The 18,922-nt window shown below is 45.7% G+C and overlaps 1 protein-coding gene across 2 annotated transcripts in view; it reads left to right on the top strand.

The window, feature by feature from the left end:
- Nucleotides 1–18,922, top strand: part of SCN5A (sodium voltage-gated channel alpha subunit 5) — a 307,891-nt gene that overhangs the window by 104,048 nt on the left and 184,921 nt on the right. For both annotated transcript variants that reach the window (XM_083405984.1, XM_083405985.1), the window contains 2 exons: nt 6,568–6,655; nt 13,769–13,897. In XM_083405984.1, coding sequence (XP_083262110.1) covers nt 6,568–6,655; nt 13,769–13,897 — 217 coding nt within the window. Of the gene's footprint in view, nt 1–6,567; nt 6,656–13,768; nt 13,898–18,922 lie in introns of those variants that run through there.

The following is an 18,922-nucleotide window of genomic DNA, read 5'->3' as shown; positions in this document are numbered from 1 at the left end:
GACCAGTGGTCAGGGATGATGGGAATTGTAGTCCCAGAAACGTATGGAAGGCCGAGTTTGGTGATGCCTTTTCTACACCAATGTTTTTACTATTTAGCAGAATAAATTATGCTAATCATAGAGAGCAGCAAGGAGCTATGTTTTAGCTTCAGCCTCTCTGGCTAATGGAAATCTTTTTCAAGTCAAATGTCAGCATTTCTGCAAATGCTGCATTCTAAAGTGGTTTACAACAGATATAAACAGAGTAGCTATTGCCGCTCTTGATTCAGAAGCTCCTCTGAGTTCTCAAATATTGCTAGACATTGCCGGCACACTTTCTGGCTGGTATTCACAATCATATGGACTAGAAACCCACTTTTTAAAAAGAAATTGGGATTTTAGAAAGCTGGACTAGTCTCTCCAAGAGCATGCCCATATTGTACACTAATACCTTTGCCCAGATTTGGGATTGATTATTCCCCTGCCCTCCTTGGAGACCGCTTCTGAAGTTTTTCAGAGTTTTGTTTGGGGATAAGTATTTGAAACTAAAGCTTGGCATCTGTGTTATTCTGGACAATCCACTCTGGAATAGTAGTCAGTTTGGCTTTGGAGAGAAGAGATTCCACGCAGCCGCCAATTTCTGGAGCATATGTTTGCCAAAAGGTGCTCTATCTCAGAAAGTGTTGCTCCCTTAATGCCAGAGGTTGGCTGAAAGCTGATGGCTGACATGCATTTAAGGCAGGCAGATGCAACAGAGGACAGGGACCCTCCGCCTTTCGTGGCTGTGCTGAAGGGTGGAGCAGCTACAAAATTGCATAACGGAAAGTTAAAACCCTGCTTCTGCCATCAACCCACTATCCCAGAATTTCAGCTCCCCATACCCTTCATTTCTCTTAACACGGGGATAATACCTTGCAAGGTTCTCCTGGACACCGCAGCATGCACAGGCACTTATTGTAGCAGTGCCGTTGTGCAAGAGGGGGAATTTCTGAGATTGCAGCTCTTTTCTCTTTGTATGCCAGGTCTTGCAATGGGCGCAGCTTGGTAAGAGGGTGTGTGGCCAGGGGAGGGGCCTAGTGAGAGTCCCAAGGGCTGGACAGAGAGGCCTGGAAGGTCATCTTTATCCCCTGGGCTTAAGGTTCTCCTACCCTGTATTTAGAGCAGGTGCCAGCAAACGTTTTCAGCAGGGGGCCGGTCCACTGTCCCTCAGACCTTGTGGGGGGCCGGACTATATTTGGGGGGGGGGGAATGAATGAATTCCTATGCCCCACAAATAACCCAGAGATGCATTTTAAATAAAAGGACACATTCTACTCATGTAAAAACACGCTGATTCCTGGACCATCCGTGGGCCGGATTTAGAAGGTGATTGGGCTGGATCCGGCCCCCAGGCCTTAGTTTGCCTACCCATGATTTAGAGGCACAGAAGCCCCAGGCTCTGTGCGCAGCAGGGTTCAGACATGCTATTTGCAGAGATGGATCCTGGTTGGGACAGTGTCCTGCATAACCCCAGCCAGAATTTATTTCCTAATGGTGGCCCATATTTTGGAATGAGCCACTCTACACCATCCTTCCCCAACCTGCTGCCCTCCAGTTGTTTTGTCCTGCAACTCCCAACCATCATGAACAGCAGTGATGTCTCTCAACTTAGAATCATAGAATCATAGAGTTGGAAGAGACCACAAGGGCCATCGAGTCCAACCCCCTGCCAAGCAGGAAACACCATCAGACCACTCCTGACATATGGTTGTCAAGCCTCTGCTTAAAAACCTCCAAAGAAGGAGACTCCACCACACTCCTTGGCAGCAAATTCCACTGTCAAACAGCTCTTACTGTCAGGAAGTTCTTCCTAATGTTTAGGTGGAATCTTCTTTCTTGTAGTTTGGATCCATTGCTCCGTGTCCGCTTCTCTGGAGCAGCAGAACACAACCTTTCTCCCTCCTCTAGGTGACATCCTTTTATATATTTGAACATGGCTATCATATCACCCCTTAACCTCCTCTTCTCCAGGCTAAACTTTTAAGACTTCTTATTTTTCCCCATTCCTGTTTATACCTGTGGGAAAGTCAGAAGCTGGCTCTGGGAGATGTTCCTTTGCTGCTCATTCCGTAAGGAGCTGCCTTCAAAGACCCTTAGCTTACTTGGGAGGAGGTACCGCTGGGTGGCGGATCAAGGCCCTTTTATAGTGTTTATGTTCATCAGGTAATAACAGCAGAAAATGAGGCTTGCCATCTGCGATTCTCTGCAGTCATTCATCGGGAGGAACAGGTCCCAGTAGTGGAAAATGTTTTTGAATCAGTCTTGGGATGACTAGCCCCTCGAGTCCAATTACTAGTTTCTTAAGTTTTCATGCGGGAGTAACTGGGGTAGTTAGCAACCGAGCTGATTTTTTATTATTATTCTGGTGGTGGCGGTGGCAGTAGATGGGGAGAAACTGTCCCTTTCCCCCCATAACAGAAATGGAGATCCTGCTTAAAGGTTTGTGCTACTCAGATGTAGAGCATGCTACAAGTTGATGTCAGACAACAGTCCCCTGTAGCCTCACTGTAGTCACGGACTTAAGGAGAAGATTGAAGACATGTCCAGCAGGCTGGCATTTTCTTTGATGATCTGCCTCTGGTAATGAATCATGAGTGCAGGACACCCCGGGATATGTCACCACTTATTGGGATGTATCACTGCGTGGTTCCCTTGTTCCTCCACCTATACTTTGTTGTTGTTGTTTAGTCGTTTAGTCGTTCCGACACTTCGTGACCCCATGGACCAGAGCACGCCAGGCCCTCCTGTCTTCCACTGCCTCCCAAAGTTTGGTCAAACTCATGCTGGTAGCTTCGAGAACACTGTCCAACCATCTCGTCCTCTGTCGTCCCCTTCTCCTTGTGCCCTCCATCTTTCTCAACATCAGGGTCTTTTCCAAGGAGTCTTCTCTTCTCATGAGGAGGCCAAAGTATTGGAGCCTCAGCTTCAGGATCTGTCCTTCCAGTGAGCACTCAGGGCTGATTTCCTTAAGAATGGAGAGGTTTGATCTCCTTGCAGCCCATGGGACTCTCAAGAGTCTCCTCCAGCACCATAATTCAAAAGCATCAGTTCTTCAGCCATCAGCCTTCTTTATGGTCCTTGAGCTATTTGAAGGTCTCCTCCCTCTCTGCTTCTCCTGTGATGGTCCTTATGCCTTGAACTCCCCCCAAGAATAGCTACATCAGCTGTTGCCAACCGGCTGCCCTCCAGATGTTTTGGATTACAGCTCCCACCAGTCCTATCCAGGATGGCTGTGCAAGCTGGGGCTGTTAGCAGAGGTGGCCCAAACCATCTGAAGCACCCCTAGTTGATGGTGGCTGAGCTCCACGATACCACCTCTCTGTCCCTCCTCCTCTTCCACGAAATCTTAGATTTCACTCCCTTAGTCCTCATCTCCAGCTAGAACAAACCCTAGGTGTTTAAATATTAAGCAGCATTTCCTCGCCTCGATCTCTCATTGTCTTGCTTCCCTCCCTTTCTAAAGATAGATTGCAACCTCCTTGGGGCAGGGAGCTGTCACTTTTGCTCAGAATACCCTGCAGAGCCCCATGTGCTCCGATGAGACGATTGTTTAGCTCCCTACTTCCCAGCATTTGTGTAAGCAAATCTTGTTCAGCAAGCTTCCCTTCGCGTGGTCTTTGCAACATCTCTTTTCCCAGGCATTTCCAACTCCCTTCTTTAACAGAGCCTCTCTTTTTTAAAAATGCTGAGTTTGCACCATTGCACCTGTGCTCCCATTCAACGTGGACCCTTTTAAAATTTATTTTAAGAAAGACTTCGCTTGGCTACTTCACAATCCCATCTCTGTGGGCCCCCTCTTTCCCCATTTCACATGTAGGTCTCCCTCTCAGTATTTCTTTATCTGATTATGTATTTGTAGGTACCATCCCCATCCATACATTGTTATTTTAAACTCTGTGGAGCGGGGGGGGGGGGAATCAGAATTACATTTCTAGCAGCAGGGAGAGTGTACGATTGATTATTTAGCAGTTATTGCATTTTAATATATCTGTTTCCTCCAGGAGATTGAGGGCAGCATAGGCAATCCCTCCCACAACAACAACCCTGTGAGGTTGATTAGGCTGAGAGGCCACAATTGGCTCAGTGGCCAAAAATGGGACTTGAGCCTGAATTTCCCCAGTACCAGATCGCTATTCTGTCCCCTAGACTGTGCTGGCTCTTGCCGAAGTCCTATAGAGGGCACCAACGAAGGGCAAAGGTTGGGAAATTGCTGCAGCCCAGTGGCCAGTGGCGTAGCGTGGGGGGGTGCAGGGGGGCCGGCCACACCGGGCGCAACATCTGGGGGGGGGGCGCGCTCGCACTCGCAGCTCTCTGCCCCTACCTGGCTCGCTCACTCTCTCTCACTGCAGTGCTGGCTGTGCGAATCCGATCCGAGCCGCCGGGTCGCCGCCCACTGTGGAGAGGAGGGTGCCAGGCGTGCGGTGCGGTGCGGAGAGAGAGCGAGGGACTATCTGGGGGAGGGACAGTGCAGTGGGGGGGGGGCGCAAATTACTTGCCTTGCCCCAGGTGCTGACAACCCATGCTATGCCACTGCCAGTGACAAAAGATATTTGCATGCAGAAGGTCTCGGGCTCAACTGCTGCTGCTGGCCAGGCAGGGATGGGAAATTCTGCAGTGTGAACCCCTGGAGAACCGCTGCCAGTCTGTGTCAGTGATACCAGCAGAAACTCGAGGGCACTGGGTTGACGCCAGCTGCATTAGCTTGCTGTGTTTCTGACCGATTTGTGGCCCTGGCACCACTGCATTCCAGCAGGTGTCCCACTAGGGGCAGTTTCTCCATCTTCCATGTCTCTCCATCAGGTGCTCCTCAGTAATTTGATTGCTTCTGATGCAGACAAACCCTGCAGAGTCACTTACACTGGAATAAAGAGGAGCAGGTTTGACTAAATGGGTTTGTCTTACTCTGGGGAGGTGGACCACAGCTTCGTGGCAGAGCATCTTCTCTGCGTGCAGAAGGACGCAGGTTCAATTTCCAGCACCTCCAGCTACAACAGACCGCTAGGTAGCAAGAAATGGGAAAGACCCTTCTCTGCCCCAGACCCTGCAGAGCTGCTGCCAGTCAAAACAAGCAACACCAGCCTAGATGGAGTGTGTCAGCCTCCCAGTCCATGGGCTGGAAAACTAGAAAACATGGTACTTGGAACAAGCCAGCGTTTGCCCAGAATAAATAGCAGAGGTGGCTCCATCTCTCAGGAGTTCTTATGACCTTCGTTAAGAAGAAGAACATGTATTTAGAATCATAGAATCATAGAGCTGGAAGAGACCACAAGGGCCATCGAGTCCAAGCCCCTGCCAAGCAGGAAACACCATCAGAGCACTCCTGACATATGGTTGTCAAGCCTCTGCTTAAAGACCTCCAAAGAAGGAGACTCCACCACACTCCTTGGCAGCAAATTCCATTGTCGAACAGCTCTTACTGTCAGGAAGTTCTTCCTAATCTGTTTTGATCTGTTTTGCACTGATCTGTTTTGCACAGCCATTGTATCACTCGCACACTCAGAGAGCATTGGTTTTTGTTTGCAGAGGGGTGCTCTCTTGCCAGTGGAAGTTTGGTTTATTTTTATTTTTTTTAATAACTTTTTATTCACAATTAAAACAAAACATATTATCCAGAAATATATCATCCTTATTCCCCCCCATTTTTCCTCCCTCCACCCATAGAACCCACCCGCCCCCACCCCCCGACTTCCCTCAGTTCCAGTCTTTGATTTCTCTAAAAATGCTGTTTTTTTGCATGTTACACAGTTGTATCGATCCTCAAACTATTTAGCTGATTATTATCAATAAAAAGTTTGTGAATGTTTATTCAAAACCAGCCAAGGAGTCCAGTTCACTTTGTTGCGCCTTCAAATACTTTGTAAAGGGTTCCCATTCATCTTTAAAGTCACAGTTATCCTTGTCCTGTAGCTTGTATGTCAGTTTTGCCAGTTCTGCATAGTCCATCAATTTTTCTTGCCATGATTCTTTAGTTGGGGTTTCTTCAGTCTTCCATCCTTGTGCTAGTAAAACTCTCATGGCTGTTGTTGCATACATGAAGATGTTTTTCAGGTTTTTTGGCAGATCTTTCCCTACAATCCCTAATAAAAAATGCTTCAGGTTTTTTAACAAATGTTAAATGGAACATTTTCTTCAATTCGTTGCATAACATTTCCCATTTTTTTTTAATTACCTTACAATCCCACCACATATGATAAAATGTCCCCTCCTTTTCCTTACACTTCCACCATATATTTGAACTAGTTTTGTACATTTTCCCTAACTGCACTGGTGTTGTGCACCATCTGTACGTCATCTTCATATAATTCTCCTTCAATAGGGAACATTCTGTAAATTTTAAGTCAGTTTGGTTTATGAACTTGCGGTGAATTTGCTCACTTAAGATTTCTTACAGACCCTTCCTTAATGTGCATTCACACTTTACATGGGAATGATGAACAGGAACAAACCAGGAAAGGGTTGCGATGTTGCTTGTGGTGCGAAGTGCAAGGGCTGGGTTTTTGGTTTTTAAATACTCATTCAAAGTACTTTCCTTAACTTGTGCTTTTACATTATTCAGTATGTTTATCATGTGCACTATTTTAACCAACTGTGTGTTCATGGCATGGTCTGAACTCCCTCCTTGGAACAAATACGTTGAGTAAGTATTTTGCTGATTTTTTTCTCTCTCTCTATCCCTCTTTTTGAAACCTCCAATTTGCCCTTTGACTGCTTCGTATCAGAACCGCTCTGCATGTTCATTTGCGGGATCGAGGGCATTTCTTGGCATGCATTCGCCCTCTTGAAACAGATCCACTGAGAGACGGTGTGTTTGCCTTGCTCTAAATCACAAACCAGAACATTTAAAGAGCATTATTTGCAAGGCAGATGCCCCAATGTGTGACTGGCTGGTGTTTTCTCACCAAAAATGCGGCTTCTCTCACGCATGTAGTGAGCAGAAAAGAACCAAAGGAGCATAATTGTGCAGCCTCTGATTCTGGAGTTAATTTTTCTAGTTGGACTGGAATTCAGGAAAAGCAGATATGGGGGCAGAGGCAAAGAATTGGAGCCATCAGTGGAATGAAGTGTGTGTCTGTGGTAGTTGTGGTCGATACAGATCAAACATACTGTGCAGTTTGAAGGGACTCAGTGCCTAAAAACTGATTCCTTTTTCAATGAAGCATCGTCCAGACACATTAGATTGTTCAAAAGTTTACCTGTAGAACTTTCTTCAGAACAGAAGATGTATCAAATGATACATCCAAACAGTTCCATGAGACATATGGCAGAAAAGGCGTAGGCTCGGCATCTTACAAAATATGAAATAATTCCGACAGACCCAGAAACAGAGGTCTGTCTCTTCAGATCTTCATTTACACCCTCACACTCACAGAGCCTAGGAACGAAGAACTCCAGCCACCACCCTTCGGAGATGGCGAATTTGTCATTCAATACCTTCTCATGTGATCTAAGGTTAAAGCTCAGAGCTATCTGAGAACAATAACAGTTAATTATCAGCCCATCATGGCAGCTCAGAGAGCTCCTTTTTGCTCTTAATTTACCTTCAGTGGAATCTTCAAGTTAAACCCTTTCACCAATGCATACAGGTATTCCCATTTCGGTGTGAATTAAACCAGTTATACTTAACAGATACCAGCTTTAGCCTTCCATGAGCAGTTTTTCCACATGCATTTGATTTAGTTTGCCCCACAGAACGTAACAGGAGCTGTAAAGAACCAGCCCTCCTTCTCTGCATGTGACCCTGCCATAGCTCACTACAGGAAGGACCACAAGGGGGCAGGAAGCCTTTAGATCAGGCATAGGCAAACTCTGGCCCTCCAGATGTTTGGGACTACGATTCCCATCATCCCTAGCTAACAGGACCATCTGGAGGGCCGGAGTTTGCCTATGCCTGCTCTAGATCATTTCCCAAACTTGGGGTCTCCAGCTGCTTTATGGACTACAGTTCCCATCATCCCTGACCACTGGTCTTGCTAGCACAGGATGATGGGAGTTGTAGTCCAAAAACAGCCGGAGACCCTGTTCTCACAGTGACCAACCAACAACATCTGGAGGGCCACGCATTCCCCAGAGAGTAATGGCACTTGGGGAATTGGCTTTTGATTATATAAATGTCTCTGAAGCTTAGCTGGACACCTCATTTAGGAACACTCGCTGAGTTTCCATCGGCCTGGGAGGGAGCGGGGGCGGGGGGAAGGTATAATCCCTGCTTCCCTCCCAAGCCTGCTATTTAAAACAAAATAAAATTAAGCAGAGCAAGTTTGCATCCCTGCAAGTTCTTCCTTATGAAAATAGATACCAGATGCAAAAGCTTAAACTAAGTGCAGTGCATTAAACAATTAGTGTGGCTCATTGAGCCAACCAGAACCCACTTTTTATTTTTGACTGACGGATGATAAACACGGCCATCTGCTCCTGGTGGCTGGCGCTGGAGGAGAGGATGACAAAGATGCCCTTCTTTGAGTCAGGCTCGTGGGGAACACGCAGGCCGCAACTTCCAGAAACGGTGAAAATGCTGTGATATTCTTCCCCTCCTTCCAAATGTTAAAACCAGGAGCAGGGGATTTTTAAAATTTTATTGTATTTTCGGCAGCTCAAGGGCCACATCCCCCCGTGAGCAGCCTTCCTTGGACTGCATGACAAGGAATATTCCCTTATAGGAAAAAGCACTCCAGAACAGTGTTGGAGTAGCGGCAGTGAGAGATTTCAGCATGTGGAGAGCCCCAAAGGCTGGAAAGAGAGGGTGTGTGTGTGTGTGTGTGTGTGTGTGTGGAGAGTTACCTGCAGCCCTTGGCTATGAGGTTCCCCACCCTTCTGCTAGACCAGGGATTCCCAAACCATCCATTTTTTGGACTACAACTCCCATCATCCCTAGCCAGCAGGAGCAGTGGTCAGGGATGATGGGAGTTGTAGTCCAAAAACAGCTGGAGACCCCCAGTTTGGGAATCCCTGTGCTAAACCTATCAACAGCGGCATGTTTTCTTACCTCAGGGTGTGTGGCTTGTAAAAACTTTGCTTTTATTTATGAAGAATAGTTTGTGACATTTTTATTAGTTAGTGGTAGTGGCAACAGAACTAATAGTAGGGTTTGTCTTATGTTGGTATGTTTCCCACACATGGAAGTTCTGTTTAGGTGTCAGGACTGGTAGCCCATAATAGGCCTCCATGATTTTTGTCATAACCATTTTCTCCTGTTTAAAAACATTTAGGCTTGTTGCCATCACTGTATCTCAGTGCAGAATAGCAAATTCTGCACAGGAACACACTGTTTTACATCTTGTCTGGCTCTCATTTTGGGGTTCACAGAGGAATTTTGCCCCAGGTCAAATTGTTTTCACCTCCTGTGGGGTGTGTAGTCTGCTTCAGGAATTTGATATCTCTGAATTCCAGTGGGAACTCACCTGACCTGAACCCCCTGGACTAATGTGCAGATCAGCTTTTCGACTTTTAAAAAGTTTTAAAATGCATAATTTAGGACAAAATCCATTTAGAAATATGCACGTTGAGATAAAATACATATTTAAAAAGGCTGTGATGAAATGCCCATTTAAGTATTATTGAGATAAAAAAAATCCATGCAGATTAATAATAATTATTATAGTAGTTTAATGAGTAAATGAGGTGGAACAGACTTAGGATCCAACAAGTGCAAAATGGGCGTTCACTTAGGAATGGACTGAGACCTTCTGTCTCTGTGTGTGGCTTGACTTGCATGCATGAATTGCGGAGAGCTTCTCTGGAGATAAAACAACATGGAAAATCCCATGCAAATAGCCACTTAAAGCACAATGCAAAATTTAAGCTAGAGAAATGAAGAGAGCCAGCTGCCTTCACGTGGCTCTGTCAGCAGCAGATTTTAAAAAAGGCTTACTGCGGATGCTACAGTTCTTTGCAATCTTCACTGCGTCCCACAAAATCGTACTCCTTTATCATTTCCATTACAGCAAAGTACACAAAACCCAGGGCCTCTTAAGCAACTGGCAAATTATGCACAGGTGCATATTTGGCACATGCTTGGCATCTCCGGTATGCAAATAAGTAGGGTAGTATGCATGTTGCTAGGGATGCGGGTGGCGCTGTGGGTTAAACCACAGAGCCTGGGACTTGCCGATCAGAAGGTTGGCGGTTCGAATCCCCACGACGGGGTGAGCTCCCGTTGCTCGGTCCCTACTCCTGCCAACCTAGCAGTTCGAAAGCACGTCAAAGTGCAAGTAGATAAATAGGTACTGCTCCGGCGGGAAGGTAAACGGCATTTCCGTGCGCTGCTCTGGTTTGCCAGAAGCGGCTTAGTCCTGCTGGCCACATGACCCGGAAGCTGTACGCCGGCTCCCTCGGCCAATAAAGCGAGATGAGCGCCGCAACCCCAGAGTCGGTCACGACTGGACCTAACGGTCAGGGGTCCCTTTACCTTTGCTATGCATGTTGCCAGTTCTTGTGCCTCAGGCCTATATCAAACATGCTGGATAATCATGTGCACAAGTAAGGATTTCTCAAACATACCTGAATAGGAACCAGTCTCCGGTGATGAGAGGAAGGCCCTTATTTCCAGCAAGAAATCAAATAAAGCTCCTGGAGAGGATATGAGTCCACCTTAGAATGGTGGGTTCCTATCCTGGCTGGCTTATTCACCACCATATACAATACAGGCCAAATGCCCTCTGGGTGGAAAATGGGCATTTCACTGATTTATAAGAAAGGGGGTTGGAAGGATCCACAAAACTATCACCCAGTTAGCTTGTTAGACATCTCCAAGCTACAGTATATGCATGGTAAAGGTAAAGGTAAAGGGACCCCTTACCAGTAGGTCCAGTCGTGACCGACTCTGGGGTTGCGACGCTCTATCCCGACTTCCATTTCACAATATCAGGGCCGGTTACAACGATGAACACGTAAATATAAGATACAAAATGTGAAATGATCCAGTAGCACCTAAGGTAAAAGGTAAAGGGACCCCTGACCAATAGGTCCAGTTGTGAACAACTTTGGGATTGCAGTGCTCATCTTGCTTTACTGGCTGAGGGAGCCGGCGTACAGCTTCCGGGTCATGTGGCCAGCATGACTAAGCCGCTTCTGGTGAACCAGAGCAGCGCACGGAAATGCTGTTTACCTTCCCGCCAGAGCGGTACCTATTTATCTACTTGCACTTTTTGTGCTTTCGAACTGCTAGGTTGGCAGGAGCAGGGACCGAGCAACGGGAGCTCACCCCGTTGTGGGGATTCAAACCTCCAACCTTCTGATTGGCAAGTCCTAGGCTCTGTGGTTTAATCCACAGTGCCACCCGTGTCCCTGCATGGTATCTCCTTCAAAAAACAACCAGACCATTGCAAAAATAACATTATTCATGAAGAAGAAGTGGAATTCAGAGGAGGACACAGTGCCATTGATCACTGTTTCACTCTGAACCGTATTATAAGGAAATATACTAAGAACAATCTTTATGTAGCCTTTATTGATCTTTCTATTAATCGAAACAGACTGTGGGAGAAATTTCAAATTCCTAACATCGACTGCAGACTTCTGCTGTTGACCCAAGAACCATTCAGAAATGAGGGTCAAAGTAGGTTTAAATGGTAGTATGACTGATGCTTTTAAAATGTCACAAGGAGTGAAGCAAGGTTGCTTTCTGACTCCCATTCTTTTAAACTTTTATATTAATGATTTGGTGCCATGTAAACAAAGCCAATGCAAGCTTTAACTCTATCCAGTAATTAGGGACAGGAAGATCTCAATATTTCACGTATCCAGATTATTTAGTGTTCCTCTTTCTTGATTATGTCTCAAAAATTTCTTAGAGGTGTTCAGTGCATACTTTCTATAAATTATTCTTAAGACCAATGTTATGATTTTTGGCAGAGGCCTGTGTATAAATGGTGCTTAGATCAGAAAACTACAGTCGGTAGAGCATGAGAACCATTTCGATCATTTAGGTACCTGGGCATATTCTTTAATGAAGCCCTGTCTTAGAATTGTCATGTGGAGGCAGTGAAAGTCAAAGCACAGAAAATCATAGGGGCATTGATAAAGTTCTATTACAATAAAGGAGGGCATCTGATTGAACCTGCCTTAAAGATATTTGGTAGCTATAGGCTCTGTGGTTTGAACTCCATTAAAGGTTTGGAAACTGTGCAGTATAGGTTCTTTGGGAAGCTAAACTCTCTACCTTCAGGAACATCAACAGCTCTTCTTTGTACAGAATCTGTTTTTGTTGTTTAGTCGTTTAGTCATGTCCGACTCTTTGTGACCCCATGGACCAGAGCATTCCAGGCACTCCTGTCTGTACAGAATCTGGGTAGCCACATTAAGGCAGGAGCAGACTGCACTCAGTTAAAGTATATTTTAAAAGTTGCTACATGCCTGTTAAGCATTTCCCTGCACTGTGTTATACAGAATTGGGTGATAACCAACTCTGGAAATCAGCTTATCAAGATGTTTAACACTATTAATATTTTCTGGAACTCTGCTTTGACATTGAATAAATGTCAACTAAGGGATTGGCTCTTTGTTGCAACTAATTTGAAACACCAAATTTCCCCCTTGATATCTGTTCTTGAGAACAGAGCATTTTAGAGCTAGTTATTTGACCAAACTCTCACCAGTTTCCTGAAGAAATGCCTTTACTGAGCTGTGTTTTCAGTTGAAGCCCCCTGCAGTCTGGGATGGCTGCTACATACAACCAAGGTCCTGTACGTAGACAGACTTTTTATTTGTGGTCAACCCCAGGTGGAAGACATAACTCATTATCTGTTAGCCTGCCCCTTATATAGAGATCCAAGAGGTCACTTTCCAAAACCTTTGTTCACCCAAGCTAGCAGGCACATCCTGGCAGAAATGGTACAGTTTCTTTTGAGTGACAATAATAACTTCATCACACAAAGAGTGATACTATATGCAGTAGTTGCAAAAAAAAGAAAGACAAAATCAGGAAAAGGGAGATACAGTGGTACCTCAGGTTAAGTACCTAATTCGTTCCGGAGGTCCGTTCTTAACCTGAAACTGTTCTTAACCTGAAGCACCACTTTAGCTAATGGGGCCTCCTGCTGCCGCCGCGCCCCCGAAGCATGATTTCTGTTCCCACCCTGAAGCAAAGTTCTTAACCTGAAGCACTATTTCTGGGTTAGCGGAGTCTGTAACTTGAAGCGTCTGTAACCTGAAGCATATGTAACCTGAGGTACCACTGTAGATGGAATTGCTATAAATTGTTGTGGCGATTTGGAGATTTAATCTTAAATCAAGATGGATTTGAGTTTGTTGGTGTCTCTGGTAACTTACATCCATGGGTGTTAGCAAATTAGATTTTTAAAAGGCGGAATAATTTTAGAATTGGAGCTGTCGGAGATGCACAAGGAAACTGTGTTTTAATGCTCAGGGACTTGGCAAAGTCTCTTTTATATTATGGATGTATGTTCTGTTTTATTATTTTATTAATGTAGTTGCCTAATGTGAGTTTGTCATGGCCTTTGGCTGGAGCAATAAACTCAGGAAAATGAACATGCAGGTACACCATTTAATGATTTGCAGTAGCACGGGTGAAATGCACCCATCGGAATGCACTGAGTTTGAGGCAATTCTGGAGGGTTAAATGAAAGCTTTTGTGGTGTTTTGACCCCAGTGCCCTTTTCACACATGCCGATTGTTGTCGGTTGTTGAGTGATGAACGGGATATATATTATCTCTCCCCACAACTACTGACACACACACTCTGTCTCTCTTTTTCTTGGACCTTTTAACACTCCCCCCAACCCCTCCTTTGCAGGTATACCTTCACCGGCATTTACACTTTTGAATCATTGATAAAAATTCTGGCGAGAGGATTTTGTATGACGGAATTCACCTTCCTCCGGGACCCATGGAACTGGCTAGATTTTTCTGTTATTGTCATGGCGTAAGTAGCATTTTTCTCATTCCTCTCCTAAAAGGCGATTGGCTAGATCAGGACCGAGGTTTTCTTCCCCTGCTCCCATAAACTCCCCATGACTTCCCTGCTATCCTAGCAAGAAATTCATGTGCTTTAACGGTCCTGGATCAACGAGGCTGATATGGGATTCTTTTGTTCTTTCTCAGTTGTGCAGGCAAGCCATGTCCACCCATTTAACCCAAGCCAGGGCTCTTGCTGGAATGGAATTTATTAACCACTTCTATTGATGTAGTAGCCCCAACACATGGGACATGTTGCAAGTCCCAGAGCCCAGAAAAGCAGCTATTTTCACCTGCACCAAGAGAACCAAAATGGCATCAACAGTGATTTCGAATAAGTTGAAGACTTAAGCAACCCAGTTTATGGCTCCTGGGAAATCTGCCTCAAATGGAAGTCCTTCTACAGATAAGAAACAGTCCAGTGTGGGGAGTGTAGTCTCGACTACTTTGACTGGACTCCCAGGCAATTCCCAACCTGCTTAGAACCTGTCTTTGCATGGCCATGACCAATGACATGTCTGTAGCGCAGACTTAAAGTGGATAGGATAGAGATCCGCTCTCCTCAGAGAACCCCGGGAATTGCAGATCCATGAAATGTGGAGGATCTGGGAACTCCAGCAATCTACAGATCTTGTGTTTTTCTCTTGTCAGAGAATCCTGGGAACTGTGAGGTAGGGAGGAGGATACAGGATCTCTAATAACAGACTTTGATTCCCATTATCACCTCTGGGATGATCTTGTGTCATAATTTGGCAGTATTCATTCCAAGGGGAGTTCTAGGAGAGAGCGAAATATCCCTGGCAGCTTGCCAGTTGTGCTTCCCATTCCCATCCCAGAATAGCCCTGAAAACACCCTGAAATGCAAACTAGGAGAGGTGCATTTCATTTACTTACTTATAAATAAGTGTTTATTAACTGCTCGATATTTCAAAAGAAGAAGAAGGAAAAGACCATTTAAGCAGTTTTCACTATGTGCTGTGTCAGTTGAAACAGAAATACAACCTAAAACCGATAAAACAGCATTCCTTCATTGCGAGAGGCAGGCCTAGGGACCCTTTGGGTTCCTTCCAGCTCCTCAATTCTGTGAATCTAACAGTATAAAACTTATGGAAGCCAATAAAATAGAGAACCAGGGCATTCATACACATCAAGCAGGGCTCAGTCTTATGGGTCAGGAAAAGTCTGGGTCAAAACGTATGTCCTTACAAAACCTGTGAAGCAGCTGGTGGTTGCTTCTTCACATACAGCAGAAAGAAGGACACTCCACAGGACAACAGAAAATATCAATTTGGGGGACGCCACCCGGTGACATTCTGTAGAGCATAATTTCCTTAGACGATCTTCTGCCCATCACTTTCATCGCAAATGCTTCTCCCCCACCTCCAAAACTGGGACCGAACAGCTGAAATTTCAGCTCGGCTCCAGCAAATTCTTCTTTCCTCCATTGCGTACACCTGTAGTTTTACCTGTGTGAACATGCTGAAAGCCTGCACAGCCATTTCCCTTGGCGGCGAGGCTCCTTTAGAACTGCTGCTGGTAACAGATTGTAGGGGTCGTTCCCCCCCCCCCCCCGCTACCATAGCTTCAAGATCAAATGCCCACTTTGGCTTTCAAACAGGGCAAGCAACAGCAGAGTTATTATTTATTAATCAGAACTGTTTATACCCCACCTTTTAGGAGGCTCCCCAAGCGGCTTCAAAGTGCACTTCAAACCACAATAAACAGTATCAACACGTAGGGCAGATAATTGGGATCCTTTCCCATAGGGCAGCTGATGGTAGATGGTCCTTTGTGGGAAGGAGACAGTCCACCTGGACTTCATCTCCCCTTGCCTTCCTCCATCTCCTGGAACCCCTTCCTCCTTCCTCCTCTTTCCCCTCCAGTTCTTTCCACCTCTGGCTGCTGGAGAGGGATCATGGCTCAGGGCTTCAGCATCTGCTTTGCATGCTTCCAGGTTCAGTCCCCAGCCTCTCCAGGTAGCGCTGGGGCACCCCGTGTCTGAAACCCTGGAGAGCTTCTGCCAGTCAGTGTAGACAATACACTGGGCTAGATGGGCCAAATTCTGGACTCAGTATAACACAGCTTCTTAATCACTTGGGGGAAAGGCCATAGCTCAGTGGCAAGGCATCAGCTTTGCACATAGAAGGTCCCACGTTGCAATTCTGACACGTCCAGGTGGGATAGCTCAGTCAGTAGAGCATGAGACTCTTAATCTCAGGGTCATGGGTTTGAGTCCCACGATGGGCAAAAGATTCCTGGACTAGATGACACTTTTTTGGTCCCTTCCATCTCTACAATTCTATGACCAGGGGGCTTGAAATTTATTGTTTATTTTTTAAATTAAATTTGCACACCTCCTTTAATCTGTAGATCTCAGGGTGGTTCACAACATAAAAATACAAAACATAATAAGAACAACAACAGCAACTTATTATTTGTACCCCACTCATCTGACTGGGTGGCTTGTATAAAAACAAGAACTAAAAAACCCTAGAAACCAATAACCTCCCCAGACCCCCCCCCCCAAGAATGCATTTAAAAGGGAAATCCTGGAGAACCACTGCAGTCAGTCTAGACAGTGCTGAGCTGGAACGATCAAAGATGTGAGTCGGCATTATTATTATTATTATTATTATTATTATTATTATTATTATTATTTCATTTATATGCCGCCTTTCACCATAAGATCTCAGGGCAGTTCACAGAATAACATACAGGATAAAAACAGGTAAATAATTAAAACAATACAGCAAAACAACAACCTCCCCCCTTTCCCACAGACACATTTAAAAGGCTGTGGAATATTAATCAAGTATGTTACAACTTCCTATGCTCCTATGCTGATGTGCTAGGTAGTGTGGTAGACTTGCATAGTCCTGCCCTACTGATGCTTTCCAAGTTTTGGAAAACCAACAGTTGTGGTTTTTTGTTTTAAAAAAAGCCTTGCACAAGGACAGCATCCTGTTGGTCTGCGCTTTGCAGAACCTGGCAGTATCGTTGTGTCAGGACTCTAGTCTGGCATGGCAAAAGGAAAACCCACATGGCTGCCGTCCCAATTAGGGCCAGAGTGCACCGCAGGGCTGGAACCCTTTTGCTGCAGTGTTGGGTTGCTTTCTCTCCCCCCCCCTGCCCCCGCCCCCCGGCCAATCGGCAGATTCTGGCAACCGCCTGGGCTTGCCTATTAGGTGGACTGCCCGCCTGCTCTCTTGGCAGGATGGTGGCTGGCCTGGCAGCGTGCTGGCTTACGTCTTGGCTGGGCTCTCGTCTTCTGTTCAAAGCGAATTCTTAATTATCCAGCCCTAAGCCCGCTCCCTGCAAATGAAAACAAAAAAAGGATTCAGGACAGCTGCTGAGTTGGCCGGCCGAAGGGAACCGAAATAGGAACATCCAGAGCAAAGAGCAAATTAAGGTATCGCAGGCGACAAGGGCTGTAAAGGCACGCCGGCGGGGGGGGGGGGGGGCGCAGTCAATAGGCACTGCCATTTTATTTAATTTTTTTAAAAAATAAAAGTAATTGTACCGGAAAGATATTTTTAAAGGGAAGGGAAGTAATGGCGCAGAAAAGGGCATTGCCACGACAACCAGGCAATTCCGCCTGAGTTTAAAAATCTCGTCAATCCCCCCCCCCCTTTAAAAAAAAAAAAAAAGTCTTGGCTGCAGTACCGGCAAGCACTTAAGCGGAGGTACCTTAAGCTTTGACTCCCACTGTCATTGCAAGTATGAAATTGGCTTTTATAACCTGAACTCTGGCTTCATTGGCAACTGCTTTAGGGTTGTGTGCAAAAAAACCCCAAACACAGTTGAAAAAAATTAAATCAACTTTTATTTAAAAGTCTAAAGGCCCCTGCCATTTCCTGTTTCTTTAATAAAGTCCCTTCCGTAAAAATTAAAAAGAGCATTCTGACCCTCGGAAATTAACTTTTCCCATGGCACCTTATGCCCATAATTTGGGTGCCTGGTGCCTGGCTGGAAAGTCACAGGACTCCTGGCCAAAATGGCCTCAGGAGACCACAGGCCAGAAGTTCTCCATCTCTTGTCCTTTTGTATGAAAGCATTCTTCCTCCCTCACTTACAGGAGCACAAGCTGCCTGGGACTTCAGTCCAGGAAGCTTCATAAACGAAACCTTTAGATCTGCATAGCCCATCCCATTTAATGGTTGCCTGGATTAATTGGGCTGTTATCAGGTGATAAATTTGTTAAGTTAAACGCTGGCTCCATCAGGAAACGGTGGCAAGGCCTCATTAGCTTCACTGCAGCTACAATGGAAACCTACTGTGCTAATAAGCCCACATGAAGGGTTGCCGTCTCCAAATGTTAGGCTATCCTCTAGGCAGGTCTTTCAAGCATATGGTTAAGCGCCAATAAAACCTTAACGCTTCTAATTCCCATTGGGTTTCATAACCTAATGCAATCACACTTGCAAGGATTTCTCTGCTTGCCGCAAAAGCTGCAGGTGCCACAGTCGTATCCTGTTTCCGGAGAGCTTGGTGAGGCAAGGGAACATGGGGAGTGAGTGTGCCCTTGTTTTCCATAGTTACCAGAGGTCTTGAGTGCGCAACCATTGGGGAAGGCATGGAGCATCCTTTTGCAGTGGCCTTGGGCCTTTACAGTGCAATCTGACCCATCGTGGAGGAGAGGGCTATCACTGGCTACTAGTCATGATGGCTGCAGTCTTCCTGCAGAGTTCGAGGCAGCAATGTTTTCAAATACCAGTTGCGTGTCGAGGTCCCCAAGCCAAATCACAATTCACACAGAATTATGGTTTAAGGGTTTTGGCATAATTTTGGCCACAACTTTATTAAAATACAGAAATGTGAGTGGTTGCTTAGGCATTGGTTCTGACTATCTGTCCCTGTCCAGGGACAGAACTGAATTCCGGATTCCAGCGAAAGCCAGTTAGGGAAAAAAATATTGGGGAGAAAATGGAGCCGGGCACGAGACCCTCACCTCTCCCCGCATGCTCCCAGGGGCTTGCGCAGCCCGAGCCCCATG

This window comes from Podarcis tiliguerta, assembly GCF_965153285.1.
Source record: "Podarcis tiliguerta genome assembly, chromosome: 12".
Classification (NCBI taxonomy): Eukaryota; Metazoa; Chordata; class Lepidosauria; order Squamata; family Lacertidae; genus Podarcis; species Podarcis tiliguerta.
The sequence above is the reverse complement of the archived record's forward strand: the minus strand, read 5'-3'. Positions and strand labels throughout refer to the sequence as shown.